Source organism: Daktulosphaira vitifoliae, unplaced genomic scaffold (genome assembly GCF_025091365.1).
Source record: "Daktulosphaira vitifoliae isolate Bord-2020 unplaced genomic scaffold, ASM2509136v1 Scaffold_1, whole genome shotgun sequence".
NCBI lineage: Eukaryota > Metazoa > Arthropoda > Insecta > Hemiptera > Phylloxeridae > Daktulosphaira > Daktulosphaira vitifoliae.
The window spans coordinates 50,478,018-50,501,119 of record NW_026099572.1 but is presented as its reverse complement, the minus strand read 5'-3'; the positions used below and the strand labels follow the sequence as shown (position 1 = coordinate 50,501,119).

At 23.8% G+C, this 23,102-nt stretch overlaps 1 protein-coding gene across 6 annotated transcripts in view; it reads left to right on the top strand.

Annotated features, from left to right (window-relative positions):
* The first annotated feature begins 1,233 nt into the window (after window positions 1–1,233).
* LOC126895446 (diuretic hormone receptor-like) overlaps window positions 1,234–23,102 on the top strand; it is a 45,622-nt gene continuing 23,753 nt past the window's right edge. For 4 of the 6 annotated variants that reach the window (XR_007701655.1, XM_050667300.1, XM_050667305.1 and 1 more), the window contains exons 1-7: window positions 1,234–1,386; window positions 9,455–9,504; window positions 12,868–13,015; window positions 15,964–16,156; window positions 19,789–19,882; window positions 20,976–21,069; window positions 21,176–21,256. Coding sequence is in view for 5 of the 6 variants with exons in the window: in XM_050667300.1 (XP_050523257.1) it covers window positions 9,478–9,504; window positions 12,868–13,015; window positions 15,964–16,156; window positions 19,789–19,882; window positions 20,976–21,069; window positions 21,176–21,256 (637 nt within the window). In the remaining variant the exon portion in view is untranslated. Of the gene's footprint in view, window positions 1,387–1,907; window positions 1,982–5,561; window positions 5,648–9,454; window positions 9,505–12,867; window positions 13,016–15,963; window positions 16,157–19,788; window positions 19,883–20,975; window positions 21,070–21,175; window positions 21,257–23,102 lie in introns of all 6 variants that reach the window. The other 2 variants (XM_050667301.1, XM_050667302.1) reach the window with 2 other exon arrangements.

Sequence of the window (23,102 nt, the reverse complement as noted above, 5' to 3'; positions counted from 1 at the left end):
ACGTTATTCTAGAAAATTATTTGTGAAGATAAGAAAATTTTATTTAGCACACCATGGTCTTTAAAATTTTATCAAAAATGCTCATTGCCGCCAGAGTTTTTCTTTTTAAGTTCTAAAATTTTTACAAGATTTGTCTAGAGAACATTCCAAAGATATACTGAAAATATTGAAAATTGTTTATTTCTGACTGAGTTATGAGCCCTTTTTTTTTCAATGAACATAGTTTTTAGTAGAATATTATTTTGGTTTGCACATGTCAATTTTGTTTAAATTTTTTTTAGCTCAGCATAAGAGTTTAAAGACTTTATCAAAAACACTCATTGCCTCCAATGTTTTTCAATTAAAATTCTGAAATTTTTACCTGTTCCAAAGATACACAAAAAATGTCGTTGAAATCTGTTTATTTCTGACTTAGTTATGAGCCTTTTTTTTCACGCACATAATTTTAGAAGGATATTATTTTGGTTTGCGCATGTTAATTTTATGCAAGTATACAATTGTACTAATAAAATGGTATTTAAAGATACTTTAGGAGTACATCTAAATATTTTTGAGTAATATTATTAGGTAATTTATTTATTTTTGTATTATTTCATGTATCTAATAAAAATTATTGTATAGGATGTATAAAAAAATAAGTATTGTATGACAGAAAAGTTTATTTATTATTATTTTCATTAATAACTTAAACTATTTTAAGATTTTATAAAATTAAATATTTTGGTTAAATCATTTTTTTTCTTTCTTTTCATAGTTCAAATTTTATTTTGCTTTTAGTTTATAAAAGTCTATCTTATACAATAATTTTAAGCGGATCTGTAGATTTCTAGAAGCGTAAAATATATCTAGCTAGAAAATAAACGTCTTAAAATCGTAGATATTTACATTCTCATTAATTAATTTTATAGATCTTTAATACTTAAGTATTTATTAAATTGTTGTGATATTGCTTTCGTTAGAATAATACACTTGTCTATTTTTAAAAATCATAAGTTAATATAGATTTTAATATATTATTTACTGTAAATATACATGATAGTAACACGTATGTCGTACATTTAATGATATTTAGAAAATAAATAAAAAAAATTTTATTCTTAACTTTCGTGTATTATGTTACATTGAATAAGCTATTTTTTAGAAGGGTGGGCGGTGCGTTACTGGGCTAGGCCCTTCAACAAGACTCGTGCGGCTGCCGCACTTCGAAATTCGTGGTTTCAGTCTGCTCTGTGTTTTTGACTCGGTCGCATGGTCTTCGAACTTAGTGCGTGCGTTATAGATGTTTTTTATGCTAGTAACTAATCCTAATTCGTCAATTTTATTTATTAGTTTTATTCTGCTTAATTAAAAAAAAAAAAAACGTGATTTTTATATGTTACGAAATTGGTAGGTAACACATTATTATTTGTGTGTGTTAGTTAATTAACTGTACCGCTCAAATATTTACAATCCTTATGCAAGATGCAACAAGTGTGAAAATTGATCATACTTAAATATAAAATACTTTCACGAAAGCATTCTTATTTTAGAGTAATTTAAACTTATATTTATATATTAACATTCATAGCATTTATTATAGTAATAAAAATAAGGAATAAAATGAAAAAAACGAATATAAGCTTGGTTGTTTTGTATTAAATTTACAAATATAAATAAATCATAATTAGAGAGATTATTATTTATGACGTTTGTTATCAAGATAACAATTAGTAATAAACATACATTTTATCTGGAAGTAATATAAAAAGTATAGATAAAATTAAATATATTTTATAAATTTTTACTGATTAAATTTTTCATTATTAACAATTTTTAAGTTACGTAAAATTATGTTAACGTAGAGTACGTCAAAGTGTTCCTTACTAAATATTCATAAATTTCTAGTGATAGTATATAATTATTTTCAGTGGAATTTGTTCACACATGAGTTGTATAAGAATTATATTCAAACTAAATCGAAACGTTAAAATAAAAATGTTAAGTAGGTCTAATTTGATCTATAAATTTTCATTGTAAGCTCTACTGACTTGAAAACGTTACTGATAGGAAGTATACATCTTAAAATTTTTTCTCAATGTAATCCATAGTTTTTATTAATTTGAATCGAAATTTATAGGTAGAACCTTACTTATAACTATTTTATGGACTCCAATTTTCTCAAATTATTGGATAGAAATGTACTTTTTCAGGAGCGTATTAGTCATATAGATAGATCTTAAAAAAAAAACCACTTAGAAAAACCAATACGCATTAAAGATAAAATTAATAAAATATTTAATTTTTTTTCTGAAATTCTAAATGTAATTTAATTGTATTAGAAAAGAGTCGTACAATATACTTGGGACGCTGTGTCAACTTTGACCTATTTATTTGTGTCTTTCAAATTGAGATTAACAGGCATTTATAAAAAAAATTAGGCTAAACTTATTATTATAACTTTTTTGTTTTAATTTATAATAATGAATTTGTTATTAATAAATTAAATATATTATGAGAATTAAAAAATTGTTATTTTTGTTTCGATATGAAGATGAGTAAGTGGCGTCAATTGTGGTTGCAGGATGTGTATTTTATTCCTTCGAAAAAAGTTATCTATCAAATTAAATAGAAACCTGCAAATAAAAATAAGTTGATATGAAATACTATAGATTATCTATAAAATATAAAGAGTAATATTTTATCTTTTATATTAATCTTTTAACAAGATTGATAATAATATTTTGTATTAATTTTTATATTTTGAAGTAAAAATGTATATTTTTAATCTTTACAATCTAATTATTATTTTTACACTGAACATGGTGTATCAATTTGATTTTATGTATCCTAATTATTTGAAGATACATAAAATTAATTACAAAAAATGGTTCCATAATTTTTATATACTTATGATAATAAAGATATTTCACTTTTTAAAGAGGGGAGGACAAAAAATGTTGATCTTTATGCACGCTATTTTAATATTACTATAGACAACTACATATACAGAGTAATCTAAATTTCTTAAGACTCTTTTATTCTCAGAAAAGACTGAGACTTTAGAGAAATTTCTAAAGAGAAAATATAATTAGTTTAAAAATTATCTAAACGATATATAGTTACATTATTAATTTTTTCATTCCTTCAGGAATAAAAAACCTTAATCTTAATTTTCTTAAATGGAAACCTAATTTTTAAATTGATATTATAAAAGAAAATATTTTAAACAAATTTTTTTTTAATCTATATAAAAAAAAATAGTTTAATAAATTAATTTTTCGAATTTCAATAAATAAACACGCAAATCTATGGATTTTCTAAGTAGCTGATAAAAATAGACATAATCATTTTCTATTAAGGATAATGCCTTGTTATTGAAACCACTCCTCTACGTTTAACGTTTAACGCCAAATTCTTCAGTGAAATAAAAGACATATACATGGATAACACACTATATTAAATTTTTTATTGGAAAATGGTAACATATGGTGAAATTATTCGTTATCTATTAGTATATCCCTAGCTGTATTTGAGAATAATCCATGTTAATGTAAAAAAAAATTTTAGTGATAACAAAAATCACACATGATTAATTGTATTTCACATTAATTTGATTTTCTTAAGGTGGCTAAATGCCCATCTTGCGTACCGTAAATATTGCCACTTAATTTATGATTCCAAACTGTAGAGATATTTTTTTAAATTTTTAGGTCACTGAATACATAGTATTTAGCAAAAATGAAATTATCTTGTGTTTAAGTTTTTAGTATTTAACTATCGTATTTTAGCTTCGATGCGAAGCTGAGAAGGTATTAATTTTACTAAATGTTTTATTTTTTTTGTGTGTGTCTGTTACCACTTTTTCTCAGCTCTCACCGATCGGATTTCTTTCAACGATACGTCAAAAGATCATAAATCGTAAATATTCAAAGATATTATCCTCAAAAATTTAAAAAAATTCCCTCGTTCCCCGTAAATGGGGGAAATCTCCAAAAAAAAATTACAAATTAAAAAAATGTTAATTTTCAACATTTTTAAAATTTTTTTTACTTAAAACTGCCATAATGTTTTTAAAAATTATCAAATTAATATAATTTTTTTTTATAGATACGTAAGTTATTTACCTTTCATTTAGTATATTTTTTTTTATAAATCTGACCCTTTATCTGACCACAGGAGGGGTATTCAAAATGACAACTTTTTCAAATTAATTTTTGAAAGTGTTCCCTAAATTTTGACACTTTTATATATATCTTAAATTAAAGCTAATGTAATATACTTTATCATGAAAAAAAAAAATTTGGACTTTATTTTGTATTCACGGTGAAAATGGCTACCAAATGCTATTTTTGTATGAAAATTCTCGATTTTATTTTTTACATTTTTAACTTTATAATCCTATAACTTATTGAAAAGTGTATGGATCAATACAATTTTTTTATGAGACATAATATTTATATCCCTATTTCATTCAACATACTTTATCTTAATCAGGATGTAAATAAGGAAATAGAATTTTTATTCTAAATATAAAATAAAATTGGTGTATTATTCCAAAAGCTACTTGATTAGCTTTTGGAATAATACACCAATTTTTTAAAATTAACACTATCTAAAGATTTGCATCGAAGGGTTTTATATGGTAGTAATTTTAATCACTGTTAGATATCATTATACTTGATTCAACTATGCCACATCCCCACTGTACTGGGTTAGGTTTTTATCTTTTGAATCTGCTAAAAAATTTCATAATTGAATCATCTGAATATTGTAAAATACAGAACATTATATTGATAGTAAATATAAATAAACGGCACAATTAAAAATTGTTTAAAACCATAATAATTATGAAGGTTGTGCGACTTGTATCTATTACATGCGGGCGATACGTAATGCTTTTCTATAAAGACGTACGATTCCTGATGAATAAAACTTTAAATAATCTGAATTAGGAAAAAATTTAAGTATTGAAAATTTTTGCAAAAATTTCTATTCACTATTCTTAATATACCTCATAATAAATTACTATTATTCAATTTCTAGTTGTAAATATTTAATGCATATTATTCATCTTATATAGTTTTTATAAACTTTCTTCTATCAAATAAATAGTTAATAAAATAAATCTTAGCCAGGTATGGTTTAAATTTTAGACATATATATTTTATTTTAGACAAATATATATATTTTAGACAATTATAGATACCCTTAAAATAACAGAAACAAGTTTAGTTTAAATGTAATTTAATGTCATTATAGTTACATTTTTTCAAAAGAAAAAAATTAACTTTTGACCTTTATTCTCATTAACTAAATAAAAACTTTTAATTCTACAAAACATTTTGTTAAAAATAATATTAAAATGTACAAAGTTATTTTTAGATTCGTAAGTTTGTCAAATTTAATTTATGAAATAATTAAAAAATATTTAAATTTACTATTTTACTTATTTTTATCGAATTTTCATGAAAATGTTTTAAATATTAACTAAAAACAGATTGTTTTATGATTAATTTCAATATAATATTTTTATTATTTATTATTAAAATTTTATGACAATAACTTGTATCTGGATTTCATAGTAACAATGAAAATTACATCAGCGCTAAGGCAGCGACCAAATGAACCACTGTGCCGCACCACTTTCTTATACATTGGAATTGATAAAGTTAAGTAGTTATAATTTTAAAACTAACTCTAACTGATAAAAAAAAATTGTCAGTTGTCTAAGGTGTCATTTCTAATTATTTTGGGTTGCTGATTTAGAAAATGACCTCGGAAGTGTTCTATTTACTCATGTTTTTGAGATAATAAATATTTTTTATTGTTGAAAGTTTGCAAGCTTTTAGTATTTTCTTATGTTACTATACTTTGGTTTGTATAGATAGGGTGCTATTCAGTTATTAGTTCATTAATTAATGATCGTATTTCTCTTTAGTATGAGTGTATAAAGAACCTCTGTGCTCACTTTAATTGTTTTAATTGTTCATTGATCATTAAGCATTTTGAACACACTATTTATAAACCAGAAACGATAAATTAGTGCTTGTTTTTAATATTAGAATTTAGTATAGTAAATTTAATATACTAAGTTTACTTTAATATTTATCGAAATTAATTTATTGTTATTATTTATGATATGATTTATCTAATTTTTAATCAAAATTAATAGAAATTTATCAGCTATTAACAGTTTTCTGTCATATTAGATCTAAACTGTTAATTAACTTTTTTCAGAATTTTTTTAGTTATTATTATACATTTTTGTAATTATATTGATTAGTATTTTATTTCAAATGTTAGTAGTAATTAATGTATTGTTTTTATAACACTGATTATATATGTAATTTGTTGGTAACACTGCAATGATCAACATATAACGAAAAACCAGTGCTTAAGTTGTATTGTGAATTTCAATATTTTTACAATATTAAATAATTAAGAATACTTTTTGATTTTGTGAAGTAAATTCTTTTTCAAAAAATATATTTTTTTTAAAGCTTAAACAGAAAATTTACTATGATGTTTGCGGTACATCTTGCTTAAAACAGCGAGATTTGTCATTAATGAAAGTTGGTCAGTTTCCGGCGTGTTAAAAGCTCAAAATTTTATGTAATGCCGAATAGCTGAAATCACTGAAGTTTCTTGCAGTTCAGAAAAAATATAAATTAAATTTTTGTGTTTCGGTCTAATAATTTGGCAGGGTACTGTAGTATTAATAATTACTGGAATTCCACATATTGATTTATTAATGACATCCAATAAATTGAGGAGCATTAAGTAACAAGTTATTTTATTACTAGATATAATAAATGATATTATTATTTATGAAATTAGATATTTATATTATCCCAGTGTACTAAAATACGTTGTAAAATTATGACATAACCATTACTCTGAGACATATTAAGTTCTCAAAGACTTCTTTGAGACAACTCTGGGACGCTAAATGCCAGTTTAGTGAATTTAATATATTCAACATTACAATATGTTTTCTCGTATACGTCACTACGTTATGTATAGAATCTTTATTATGAAGTTACTTAAAATCTGTGTTTATTTTAAGGTCGTATTAACTTCTTTATAACTTTACTTAATGTACACTTCTATGGTGCAGAGTGACACTTTCGGATTGTGATAGATTTTTTAGCTTTGATAGGAAACTGAAAAGGTATTAATTTTACTAAATGTTTTATTTTTTTTGTGTGTGTCTGTTACCACTTTTTCTCAGCTCTCACCGATCGGATTGCTTTCAACGATACGTCAAAAGATCATAAATCGTAAATATTCAAAGATATTATCCTCAAAAATATTAAAAATTTCCCTCGTTTCCCGTAAATGGGGGAAGTCTCTGAAAAAATTACAAATTTAAAACTACCATAATGTTTTTAAAAATTATCAAATTAATATAATTTTTTTTATAGATACGTGAGATATTTACCTTTCATTTAGTATATTTTTTTTATAAATCTGACCCTTTATCTGACCACAGGAGGGGTATTCAAAATGACAACTTTTCACAAAAAATTAACATTTTCAACTTAACTTTTGAAAGTGTTCCGGAAAGTCTGACACTTTTATATATATCTTAAATTAAAGCTAATGTAATATACTTTATCATGGAAAAAAAATTCGGACTTTATTTTGTCTTCATGGTGAAAAGTTAGTTACCAAATGTTATTTTTATGTGAAAATTTTGGATTTTATTTTTAACTTTTTAATGCTATAACTTATTGAAAAGTGTATGGATGAATACAATTTTTTTATGAGACATAATATTTATATCCCTATTTCATTCGACATACTTTATCTTAATCAGGATATAAATAAGGAAATAGCAAATCAAGTAGCATTTGGAAGAATCCACCAATTTTTTAAAATTAACACTATCTAAAGATTTGCATCGAATCATTTTTTATGATAGTGATTTTAATCACTGTCAGATATCATTATATTTGACCCAACTATGTTACGTCACTACTAATGAGCCGTGACCCCCTGTGCTGGGTTTTTTTATTATAAAATATCAAAATATCAACTTTAAAATATCAAAATAATTGGTTAAAAATGATATTTTACACTGATTATTTTTAAAATATTAAAAATCAAAATCTGTAATGATATAAAAACAATATTTTGTGTTTTTAAATATTTTTTTATGGTAATAAATCATTTCAATAGAAATATTAATATTCTCTATGTAATTCTTGGTGTTTAAATAGATGATACAATTGAAATATTCAGAACTATTTTCCTTATAGTAATATACTATAGTTTTTAACTAATTAGTAATTATATAAAAAATTATTGGTGATGGAAAACATATAATTGCTGATTTGAATTTAGCACGAACAATTGAATAATAAAAGTATATTTTTTACTCTGATGAAAATTTTTTGCGCACTATTTATTTATAATTAACAACAAATTATTATCTAAAAAGTTCTGTGTCAAGCCTTCCAATTTTTATATACGTTTGCCATAAAAGTAATAACTGCTTTATAATTTTTTATAAATTCTCTTAAAAAATTACAATGCTAAATTATTAAATATCGATTTCATACTACGTTGAATTGCTTTAATAGATATTTATTCATTAATTATACTTATAAATCAACTACTAATTAGGAATAATGATAGAAATAGAAGTTAATTTTGTTTTTAGAATAATCCGTCAATTTCTTAAAATTAAAGACTATCTATAGATTTGCATCGAAGTGTTTTTTATGATAATGATTTCAATCACTGTCAGATATCATCTATACTGGATGCAACTATAACACGTCCCCACTAGGCCGCAACTCCTTTGTGATGTTTATTTTTAAGTTTGTTCGAAAGCATATATGTTGTCATTTTAAAAATAAAATCAGATATCAAATAAATTTCAACATTATCTATAATAGGATTATACTATAAATAAAATTTTGAAATTATTAAAATTAAGAGTGTCCAAAAATAATCGAAAAATCTTCCTGGACAAATGATGTTTTATTTATTTTGATAAGTCAAACAAAAAAAATATTACAAAAATAATAATAATTATTAAAGTTAATTATCGAAAATTATCCAAGAATTTTGATACTTCAATTATAACCATTATTCTTTAATAAAGAATAGTTGAGAGTAAAGGAAAATTGATTGTAAGAGATTAGTCCGAGATAGACCGCAAACGAAAACAATTGTTACTTCAGCTTCTCTGTAATGAACGATTTCCATGTTTATTTTTATTTCTATACTTCTTGATTTTTAATATTTTTAAGTGTTCTTTGAAGTATCCTTGGATAAATATATGTCTATATAAATTTACATGTAATTTTCATGATTTTTTTTTTTGAGGGGAGACTACGACAAAAATTGGGGTCTAACCTTCCTCTAGACGTCCAGATCACATTTGTGATCATCTAATATAACACATGGGTGTTATCATTGTATCTTTTAAAATTATTATAAAAATTTTATTACTTATATGTTTCAGCTTCTTAGAAAATACAAATAACAATGACTACAGGACAAACTGTGAATTTAGTAAGTTGGCCAACTATATTTATATTAATGTTAATATTATATTTTTTCAATTTATATATATTTATTTATTTAAATTTATTATAATAAATCAATAAAAAATAAATTTTAGCACCCTAAGGTGTAAGAGTATAGCAAAAACAAAAAAATTAATATTGTAATACATTATTAGAGTAGTTAAAAACTTAAGGATGATGACAATAATTACTAAAAATTAAAAATATGAGTTTTTAAAGTAGTATAAAAATAAAGAATATCGATATTATATATTTTATTACAAATTGTTGGAAAGTAACGTATCGAACTATTTAATATATTAGCTACCTGTATTTGTAATCTCTTGTGTATTATACAGGGTGATTTTTTTATCATAACCCACTCAATTACTTACAGAATAATAATAATTAAAAATTTTTTTTTTATCACTATCTTTAGTTACACATTATTCTTGAATTATTAACTATATAATACTTTTTAAGATCATTCCTTATGCCTAGTAAGGGTGTCAACTTTGTTTTTTTAAATGGTAACACATATTTTGAATTTAATAAAATGTTTGAGTTTTCAATTCAATAACAAATGTCATTTGAATTTTTAATATAACTTTATTCGTTTATTAGATATAAACATTTAAAGTTTCAATTTTTTGAGTTAATATACATGTATAATACACTAGGGATTAAAATTAAAGCTAATTGGTTTTTTATGACATCGATATTAGCAGGTACAAAGCATTGTTATTATCAATGGTAGTAAGACACATTGTTGTGAGTTTATAAATACACTAACTGACAATACAGAATGTATATCTATTGATAGTCATAATTGATAATAAACAATCCGTGACTGTGATAGCAATATCATAAAAAAATCAATTAGCTACCAGTATTTGTAATCCCTTGTGTATTATACCTATATATTAACTCAAAAATTTGAAACTTTAAATGATTATATCTAATAAACGAATTAAGTTATATTAAAAAGTTATACCCTTACTAGGCATAAGGGATGATCTTAAAAAGTATTACATAGTTAATAATTCAAGAATAATGTGTAACTAAAGATAGTAATAAAAAAAAATTTTTAAATTATTATTATTCTGTCAGTAATTGAGTGGGTTATGATAAAAAAATCACCCTGTATATGTATTAGATTAAAGTATAGCAAAAGGGTTATATCTAAATTAAATAACATTAGAAAGAATTATAAGATTTTAAGTCAAATTTTTGTAGTATTTCAGGACAATCAGTCATTACTCTGTAAACAAATGTAGCTTCAAAAATGAATTATTTGATTTTAAGTAATTTTTACATAACAAAGTTTGCAAAGGTTATAAATGACGGCCTTATAGAACTCCATATATAATATTTATATTATTAGAAATAGAGTTATTATTAATTTTTATTAATTTAGAGCGTTCACTTAAATAATAAAAAACCCTATTAATAAAAATAATAAAGAATCTCTTAAACTTAATTTATGTAATTTAGCAAAAATAAAATAATGGTTTATATTTATTAAATGCTTTGTTGATGTCAGTGTAAATAGTATTTGACTTCCAGCAGTAGCAATGTTTACCAAAAAGGATTAAAATACTGATGAATTTATTTAATATAGATTTAGCTTGACGAAAAACGTGTTACTCATTTCAAAAAAAGAGGAAAATAAATCTGTTAATTTAGGTTCAAGGTTTCTTTCAAAAAGTTTTGGTTTACTATTTATTTTAGAAATAAATCTATAGTTAGTGGCGCAAGATCTACCGCCAGACTTCCAAACAGGAGTTATATGATTGACTTTCCAGGTTTTAGGGAATTTACCAGATTTTAAGGAATGGTTATATAAATGATGAATAGATTTAGTTATTACTAAACGACAATTATTTTGTAAAAGGGGAGGGAAGAGTCAGGACCATACTTTAACAAAGCTAGGAAATCAAAGACTTCACTGATTAAGATATCTATTTTATTACAAATAGCATAGTCATGTATGTTTTCTAGCACTGTTTCATAAAAAGTGATGGCTTCATATAAACAGATGAAAACTAAGATCTAAATAAGTTTACGACTTCTAATGGGATATCCTAAGTTTTAGCTAAATGATAAACAGAAGTCGGAATATAAGTATTATTACAAGACGTTTAACATGGTTACCAAAATGTTTGATTGACTGATAAGGGTGTTTTAGAGGCTTTATAATTTTTATGAATTGTAAATATTTTTTAAAAATATTTTCGAAAATTAAATGAAAATCAGTTAGGATGTCTCCGATATTACTATTATATATTTTGGTACATGAGAATTAATAAAATCATATAATATATGGTAAAATTAACTTGTGGCAACATTAATATAATTTGATTCGTCAAGTTTTTACAAGCCATGGTTTATAAAAGCTATATTAAGCTATAAATAATAACATATATTAGCTATAAAGAATAAGCTATTCAAAATCAACAGAGATAACAGGGTGATAAATATCTAACGAATTTAATTCTTCAGTGTTTAATGGAACAAACATATTGATTATATTAGAAAAAAATAAATCTGAGACCTTCTTCTTCTTTTTTGTCCTCGCCTTAATCCCAACTACTTGGGGTCGGCCACGCTTATCCTAAACCCTTATCTCAAATCTGAGATCATATACAATTTTTAATTTGTTTATATTGTAAAAAGCTATTTTCAATACAAGAAATATGAGGTATTATCTACAATGCAGGAAATTTATTTTTATACAGAACGCAACACCTCCTCTTGTACACTCAGTGGTAAGGTGATTACGGTCAGATCGAAAAACAGTGTAACTATTAAAATGTTCATTGTCATGGATATAGTCACAAAGCCAAATTATAGTTGATACACATAAGCCATAACTTAAACCTGGTATTATATTAACACGGAGTAGATTAAGTTTAGTCCGGATGCCTTTTACCTAAAAAAATAATTTATAAATCCTAAAAAAAAATTAACATTACTAAAATTAGTGTACATTTTTTTTATTAATTAATTAGTATTAAAAGTGTTTAACCTTGGGCTTTAAAGTTAGTCTCATTGTAATAGTTTTGAAAGTCCTGTGATATATTTAATGTAACAGTTTGAATCACCTGATTCTTGTTTAGCTTTAAGTTGAGAATAATGATATTTCATGTGGTTTCTTTGGAATGTTGTTATACCCACACAACTCGAGATGTCTTTTCAACGAGCATTGTTACGAATTTTAGATTTGACTCGTAGAATAGAATGAACCTCTAAATTTGAGTTTAATTTAACCATAATATTCAAAAAATAATGTATGTAATAGGCTTCATTTTTTATAAACTAAATTAACAAAAACTGTACCTAAAAGAGTAAAATTTAATTTTAACTTTAGAATTGTCTATCTCAAAATATAACGAGAGAAATTGGTTGGTGCCCTCAGCATTGGGATAAATTATTATGTTGGAATGCTACGAAAGGTGGAACATTAGTTTACCAACCATGTTTTGGAGAATTAAACGGAGTTCGATATGATACTTCACGTGAGTATATAAAACTTATAGTTTGATTTGAAATTTTCAACGCATTTACATTATTAATAATATAAAAGAATTAAAAAAATACTATTTAATAATTAAATTTATTTTTGCGTATAAAATTAAATAAAAATGACGTGTAACAATTTCTTAATTTTCAACGGTTTATCACCTTTTATAGATTACTTTTGTATGGTTATTTTTTTTTACGTAAATAATTTATTTTGGACAATTGTACAGAAATTATTATTACTAGTATTCTATTATAAGGATTTGATATTGTATACATAGAAATTGAATTAAAATAATTGTTTAAATTGATAAAATATTTTCCTTTAATAAAACAATGTATTAAATATTTAAAAAATAAATAAATAAATATGTTCGATTAACTGAAAATAATTCAATAATTATTATTGAATAAGGTTACTATAATTATTAAAAAACGTTTTATTTTTAATAATCTGTACTATCCTATCTATATTCTTTAAAATTAAAAATGATAAAGAACATGCATTACTAAAACAAATTACTTTTATATGTATTATTTTCTTAAAAATTATATTTTTTTATTTAAAATTATGATTATATTTTTTGTTTTAAGTTTTATATTGAACTAAAAATTAGTTAAATTATTTACATTTATAAAATGGAAGAATTTTAGTTAATATTCATAAAAGTAGCTTGATATAAATAAATCATAAAAAAAATTAATAAAATTGATTCAATTTAATTGAGTTACCAAAATAAAAGTATATACCATTTTTTAACCACTATAGCTACAATATAGCTGCTATATATTTCCTTAAAATATGTTTATAAGTTAGTAAAATATAAGATAGTAATTTTTTGACTCTTGTAAAATTCATGAAACCTCTATACTGATTGTTTGTTATATTTGTATGAGGATGAGTCTTAAAAGTAATCCTTCTCAAAGATAAATTCTATGTATACTCTGATTTTATAAACATCATTAAGTAATAACATCACTAAGTGACAACACTACTAGGTAATTAAGGGTATATAAGGGAGTATTTATGGTTGAAGTGCCAATATATGTGTAGCGCTGATGATGTTAACATTGTTCCCGATATAAGTATATGAGATTTCATAGGATTTGTGTGTGTTATTTAAAAAAATGTATAGTACTAACATGTAGATTTTTTTTTTATAATAATTAAGTTATTAAATTAATCTTAGATACCAGTGGGCACGGATAAACTTTAATGGGTCCCAAATTTTAGTCAAATGTTTTTTATTTAATTAAAGTATATTTAGAGGGTGTTCTTAAAATAAAAAAATGACTTTTTTGAAAAAGAAAAATTTTTCTGTGCCTTGAGTCTACCCTGAATTTTATTGAATCAAAATTCATCTTAAACAAATATTAATATTTATAACTTTATAACATTGTTATTGTTTCCAAAAATCTAATAAGTTCTTCAGGTGAACATGAGTCATTACCATTAGAGGCAAATTTAATCATTTCAGACAGCTCTTCGTCAGTATAATTCAGTTGGCACGCTTTGGCAGCAGATTGCAAATGCTGTATACGCATTCGACCATCACGTTCACTCCCTATGATTGAAAATGAATGACGTACTTCTAATGGAGTCATTGATTTTGAGCAAAATAGTTTTTCAAATAACAAAAAGAATTGGCCATAAGAAACTGAAGGAGCGCATTGGTCAATATCAGCTAGTTCTAATTTTTTTGTCATTTCGACACCATCTGGCTCCATGCCTAAACTAAGAAGTGCTACCTTTACGTCAGATATGTTAAGTTCACCTGTTCCCTGTCTGTTAAGTAATTCAAAAGCAGTTCTCACATCAGACTTCTGACTAGCAGTCATTGTTAATCGAGGACCTATCAAACATCGTTTTTGAGATTCCGTTAATTCAATTTTGTCCATTTTTACATGTATAAAAACACATATACTCTCACAGTGTGTTTATAAATATCATCCTGTTGTCTTGGATATTTTGTATAAATAGTTATTGCGTAAAAAATTTTATTTTATAAAATAAAGTTTATTTTCTATTACAATTTTTATTTTTAAATAATTTGTCTAGCAAAAATTTCAATTTTTAAGAGTAATGTCAACAACTAGATACGATTTGTGATCTTTTAACGTATCATTGAGATAAATCGGCTCAGTGAAAGCGGAGAAAAGGTAGTGAAAGACACAAAAACGGTAGCAAACTGGGGTCGTGGCATAGTTGGGACAAGTAAAGATATCTGACAGTGATTAAAATCGCTATCATAAGAAACGATTCGATGTATATACTGTAATATACTGTATATACTGTAGATGCTATATAATTTTATGTAATGGGTGGATTATTCCAAAAGCAAAGTGAGCTCTTATTTCATTATTTGTATCCTCATTACAAGTTATGTGACTTATAAGTATAATATATAAATAACTACTTTGTAATTTATAGTTTTAATTATAATAATTAATCTTAGTATGTAATTGATATTCAATAATTTAATATTGTAAAATTTACGGATAAATTATAAAAAATTATAATGTAGCTGTATATTTCGTTACTTCTATAACAAACATCTATAAAAATTGAAAAGCTTTATGCAAAAATGTTCAAAAAATAATTTGGTTTAAATTGATCTCTATAAAGTTACAAAAATATACTTTTTCTAAACCTAAAATTATCGCATTGATATCCTATCTGCGATTAGATTTTTTTTATCATCTCTAATTTTCGAGGTTATTACTAACCTGTTGACACCCTTATAGATATATTATATATTATAGTTATTTATAGTTATTTTTCGATAAAATAATGGGTAGTGATAAATGAATCATCTTGTATAGAATTATATATGTTGTACAAATTATAAAATTATACTATATAAATTTATATTTTTAAATATAGAATTAATATTTGTAGCTAAATTTCATATTTGTTTTTAAATTTTTGCATATTAAATTTCAGAAAATGCGAGTCGATATTGTGACTTTGATGGTGTTTGGGCAAATTTTTCAGATTATATGAAATGTCAACACCTTGAAATCAGTTATAGTGAATCAGATCTATCAGTTATATATGAATCATATTTCTATTTATACGGCTATATAATCTCTTTGGTAGCATTAATAGCTGCCGTATTAATATTTTTATATTTCAAGTAAGTTTTAATTTATTAGCTTTTCTTTAATATGATGATAATACATTATATTATTAATTAACAAACAGTTTTAATATCCAACATTCGGTAAAATTATCAATTTTTTCTGGACATTTTCCAAATATCTACTTATGCCTTACTAAAAGCAAATCCTTGTCGTAGCGAAAAAATAGACTTTTAGTCTTCTTTCTTTAACAATGAATAGCAATACTCTTTTTTGCCTTATAATTTGAGTAATTTTGTCATTGTTTTTTCTTTCAACTCACCTAATACGAAATAATCATTTCCAGATCCATTTTGCTATTGTTTCTAATTGTTTTTTTACTTAATACTGTCATCATACAAAACTTTTGATAAAGTTTTTTTAATAACTATTGCTTTCTTAGTTTAAAACATATTCTTTGTTACATATTAATTGTAAGGAAATATATATAGTAGTATAATTAATTGTACTACTCACGCTGCATACCCACTATACTTATTAAAATGCTTGTAACTCAATGAGTACTGGTTCTAAAATTGATATCAACATATCAAATTTTTTTGTAAAATATTGGCTAAAAAACCACTTTTTTAAAATTAAAAAAAAACATAAAAATGTTTTGTTGTTTAATGTTTTTCTTATTAGTTATATTTAATAAAAAATATGCTCTATACGTAGTCTAAGAAGGCAATAATAGAAACAATTTAAAAAATAATAATAATTACATTAAAAGTTATATGCATAATTAGGTTTGAGATATCCTGTACATAGGGTTTGTTTATCGTGAACCATTTACATAAAGTTTAATAGTAATTCATAAATTAACATTAATAGTCATTAATCAAAAAATAAAAATAGTATTGAACAATTTTTTCTTTAAATTACTCTTAGGTACATGTTTTTCTCAATTTATGAATCAAAATATTTTTTCTTAAGTTTATTTCCTTATACCTTATAAGGATGTCAACTTTATTTTTTGAAATGGCAAATTACATCATTATCTTGCTTATTTATTAATCGATACTGATTTATTGAAGATAATGAATGGTCGATACCTACTTTCGGACAAATAATTCAGAAGTTATAGACATGTTTATACCTAGAAAGAAAGATGAGTACGTTCGGGATATGGTTAATGGCGAGATTATCGTTCTGCCAAACTAATCTTCTACCTATCTATCTACAAAAAAATTTGAGAACTATTTAGTTTTATCCATGGGTCACCACGACGATCGGTTTTAGCATACGGGCAAGTTAGATAGTTGCCAGTATCACATTGTTTGGATTTTATTGAATATTACGTTCAGACCTGTATTTAAGATTTTTGCGTGAGGTATTAATATTAATGAGCAAAATAAAGTAATTTTTTGTCCTATCATTATCAAATGACATTTGCTCCCAAGAATTTTTAACCCCCTTAACCACCTCTAAATATGGTCACGTCGTTTTGAATAATTACTTATTATATCACATAGGCATAACTTTATAAAGAAAATATGACGTTTTACCTAAGGTAAATAAATTCTAATAGATAATTATCTTAAGTATGTATATATTTATTTGTAATGAATAATAAAAATATAGTTTATAAGAAAATAAAATGTCATCAAAACATTAAAATAAAATTCAAATATTAACAATAAGCTTTAAAAATATCTAATACCTGTAATAATATAATAAAAAATAGATCTATGATCTATAAATTTTTCGATAGTTGTTGATAACTAATTTCACAAATTCAAATCGGCTAATTTCATTGTTATTAAATTTATCACTGGTCTCTTTTGTTTTTCTGAAACGGATTTCAATTTTATTCCGTACGCTTTTTGAGACTGCTTTATCAAAACTATATATTATAATGTAATTATAAGACTAAATATTTTTCATTAAAATTTTTAAAAATTTATTAATAGACGGATGCGCCTTAAAAAATTGTTCATTAAAATGTGAATGAAATGATTTACAATTATCAATGCACTGCTATCTAATAACAATAAAAAAATAGTATAACGTTCGATTAAATGAATAGAGATAATTATTATCTGGTTATTTTGGCATATATTTTAACCAGTGGTTCTCAAGCTTCTATTTATAGACAGGTATAAATTATCGGTTTGGCGGAGACGAAAAACCTACCTTAATCAGATTTGGCGGAAATGATGCTTGGCCGAAAAGATACGGTCATTTTTGGCGGAAACGATGAACGGGCGGTTAATGATAGAAATAACAATACACACGTCTTACCTTCAGCCATCACTAAAATATATTAATAATTTCTGAAATACTGGTCCAAATGTTGTTATCGAACAGTCATTTTTTAATTCAATTATTATCTATTAAATAAATAAGTTAATTATGTATGTTTCTAATTGATAAAATAAAGTTTTCACCCTTACAAGGTGTAAGGGAAAGAACATATGTAAAAAATACTATGATTAACTAATTGAAAAACATGTTATTAAAAGAAACTAAAGTAAAAATGTTCAATATTATTTTAATTTTTTGATTAATGGGTCTTGATTAATAAATTACTCTGTATACAAGGTGTTCAGTAAGTCAGGAAACGGGTTTCTATTGTTCTCATTGTTTGTAACAATGAGAACAATAGAAACCTGTTTCCTGACTTACTGAACACCCTGTATATTTTCTCTCAGTTAGGTTAAAATTAATAATTGATGTAATAATGTATAGTTTGTAATAAAAATAGAAGGTATATCATCCTCTATTTCATTGTTATTAAATAGCAACTGAGTCTAAGTATATAGGAATATTTTTTTTACAAAATAATTTTGAGCTCAATATGACTATTATACAGGGTGTTTAGTAAATAAGGAAACGAATTTCTATTGTACTCATTGTTTGTAACAATTTAACTGTTTCCTAACTTACTGAACACTCTGTATATGTACAAGTATTTCTAAATAGAGGTTAAAAATAATAAAAAAAGGGATAAATTGTGTAAATATTCTACATAAGTACATACGCTATAGCTAAGGAGTGAGTAATAGACAATAACCAATTACTGTCGTATGCTGAACGCCATTCGAGTTCACGTTACGGACATAATTGGTACTTGTCGCTAGCACCATGGTACATAGCCCTTTTTGAATATTTATGAGTGGTGTATTAAACTTTTTTTGGTTGTTTGCATTAGTAAAAATAACCCTAAAATTAATAGTTCACCAAAGTGACATAAAATAAAATGAAAATCTAAGAATTAAATATTTTTTCATTGAATAAGTTAATTTCATTAATCTATTTTCGATGTAAAAATTAATTTAACAAATAAATTTAATAAATTGAACAGGAGACATGGGTTTAAATGATTACACAAGTTAAAATGAGACAGCTGACATTATTATTTAGCTATCTCAAAAAACAATTTATTTTTTACATTTTATTTAGGTAAATTTTATCATATATAGGAAAAATATTAAATTATTGTCTGTAAACTAATCCAACATTTAAATTTTTGGACTGCAAAAAATTATTTTATATTTTAACTATTATTTCATTTTACACGCCGAGATAGGTAAAATAATAACTTTTACTTTCGATTTTTATTTTCATCTAAAGTTGTTTTGCAAAAATATGAATTTTTTTGAATTATAAATAGTGATTTTAAATGATTTTTTAAATAATTTTTTAGAGACTTACGATGCTTGAGGAATACAATTCATACGAATTTAATGTACACTTATATATTGTCCGACTTTACATGGATTTTAGCTGATGTTTTACAGGTATGTATTTTAATTATTATTCTTATTTTAATTGAGAATATTATGTACCTTACAAGTGAAAATAAGTATTTTAACACTTTTTAATGAATTTTTATAATATAAATGTATTGAATAAAGTGAAATTGGAACTTATATTTATTAGGACTCATCTATAAAATAATTAAATTTTTTTGTAGATAAACATTTAGTTTTTTACAGTATTTTATATGATAAAACAAAACTTTTATTAGGTTAACACTTTTAGGCTAAAAGATAAACAGGGTGTTCAGTAAGTAGAGAAATGGGTTTCTATTGTTATCATTGTTTGTAACAATTGACATGTTTTCTTACTTATTGAAAACTTTGTATAACGTAGTTGATATATCGTTGACCATTAAATGTTTTCTAAAATAATAATAATTTTGAGTAATATTTATTTCTCGATTTATAAGTGATTGAATATTTTTTACATCTGCCCTTATCCCTAGGGGATGTCTGGGGAAAGTGAATTATAATAAATACAATAGAAATCTTATTACTAATAATAATATTACTTTATGCGTCTTTCATACCAATCATGTCCTTGTTCAATCGAGGATAATTTTTATGTTGTTTACAAACAATATTTAGTATAAATATATTACGTTTTTTTGTATCCTTTTTTTAATAATCCTTTTTCTTATCAAAGTTTGATAGATTTTGATAGAGTTTAATAAACATAAAAATTCAAATTTTCGCAAAATTTTAAAATGTTCTAGAAATTAACTATAAAATAGTTACTGAATCTAACTTTATGATTTAATAACTATTTGTCAAAATATACAAGACCACTCTGTATACATATGATAAATTTTTATGAAGTCCGGTGTCTCGAAAGTGGTCTAAACAAATTTAATAAATGCATAGTCTCGATTCCTACTCATTACTACTAAGGGATAAGCATAAAAAATATTTAACCAATTAAAAATCGAGAAAAAATTACTACTCAATAAAGCCGATATTTTTTTCTAAACTGTTATATTTAAAAAAAAAATCTAGTAGTCAATTTTAAATCTATCACTATTATAATCATTTTTAATTATTACTGTAAGTCGATTTTTTTTTTATATTTCAGAATCGTGTTTACTCAAACTATGAAGTGTGTGTAACAATGGCTTTTTGTTTAAATTATTTTTTTTTAACTAATTTTTTCTGGATGTTTGTTGAAGGTGAGAATAAAACAACAACAATTACAATATGTTTATTGTTGTTATAACAATAATGATTAATACTAATAGTGCTTAAAAGTAAAACAATGGTTCATTTTCATTAAAGGTTTATACTTGTACATTTTGGTTGTGGAAACTTTCACCCGTGAAAATATTAAACTTCGTGTATACATGTTTATTGGATGGGGTAAGTAAAACTATAATAAGTTAATCAAAATATCCTGTTAAATCATGGTAAGGTAGAGGCCTCAAATAGTTGAGATAAAAACTTAGGAGATGATACAACATTTTTTGTTACTTCAAAGTAATATGCTTAAAATAAACTACAAAGTTATTCACGGAACTTTTGCTTAATTAATAAGCTGTAAAGAGGAATAATGTATTTCCTTTCTAAGTTTTATATAATTACTATCATAAATTATGAGATTAGTTTTTCAGTAAAAACTTTAATTTCAAATATCGGTAATGGTTAAGAATTTAAATTATAATTTTCATTTGATTTATTTAGGTGTCTGTACAAAAACAAACTATCAAATTATTTTTGAATTTACATAGAATTTTAGATAATAGCTTAAAATACCTTTTGAATCCAAAAATATAGTTAAATTTAAAGGGTGGTAAGTTTCCCTAACTTGATAATTAAATAAATTGTAATAATCAAATAGATTATTACAATAATTTTAGTAATCAAATAATAATTATAACTAATATAATTACTATAATATTAAGTCATGTGTTTTATAAGTAAGATAAGATAAATATAGTGTAATGTATAATAAATTACTGTCAATTTTTCGTGAAAATAATAAAAGAACATTAACTTTACTCAACACTGTGATTTAAAAAAATGCTCTGTGTGATTAATGATTATAGGTAATATTGGTATAACATGAAAACTTCATAGATTAAATAAAAGTTATTAAAATGGTTTAATAATCTGGTCGCTGGAATGATTAATGTATTTTAGTAGAAAATTTAAATGGAGTGATTCTTGTGATTTAATTAATCAAATGGTTGGTCAGTAACGAGTTTTCAGTTTAGTATTTTGGAAATTATTTGCTTTTTTAATAGCGCGGATGATGCTATTTTTATCATTAGACATTTATTGGCTGCAATTTTTATATCTAGTCGAGGGAGCCTAGATATAAAAATGTGAAGCATTCATATTTTAAAGTAATCTTAATATCTAAATCTTAAATATATTATTAAATTAATTTTTAATAATAAAAGTAACTTTTTAAACTAGTCCACATTTTCTCAATTTTACTCGCCAAATGGCAAACAAATAATTTTATAAGCATTAGTATTTATATATAAAAACATTTAGTGCTCTAAAAGTAAAGAAATATATTTAAAAAAGTTGGAACAAAGTGATCAAATAAATAGTATTAAAAAAAATTATTTGAACAATAAACTTTTAGTCCAATAAATTTTTACATTAAATATTCATAGTACGAAAACACTGACTGCGATGATATTGTATTGCATTATTATATTTTTTAGTGTTTATTGTTTATTACCATTGTTAAAGTAAAAAATGTTCACAATACTGTAATGGTAGTTACTTTGAAAAAATTAATTGATTTTCAATATAATGACATAAAATATTGTTCACATTTAATATATAAGCTTATTATTATTTAAAAGTGTTATTTATTAAAATATGATACTTATCTTGGCAATATTGAATTTTATGATCCATAAGTTGATTATAATTATTAACAATCTATGAAAAAAGTATGAAATGTATAAGATTTTGTGTAAATTGAAGTTTCAATTCATTAATAATAATATGAAAAAATATGAATGAGCTAAGATAGATAGATAGATACACGAAAAAAAATATATATAAATTAAAATTATAAAAAAACAATAAATATAATTTTTTATTTTATAAATATAATTATAATTATACATTGTATATTAACATGAATAATTATTTTATAAGTATTCTTCTTCTTTTTCCTTGCCTTAATCCCAACTACTTGGAGTCGGCCACCCTTATTCTAAACTTCATTTGACATTGACATGAT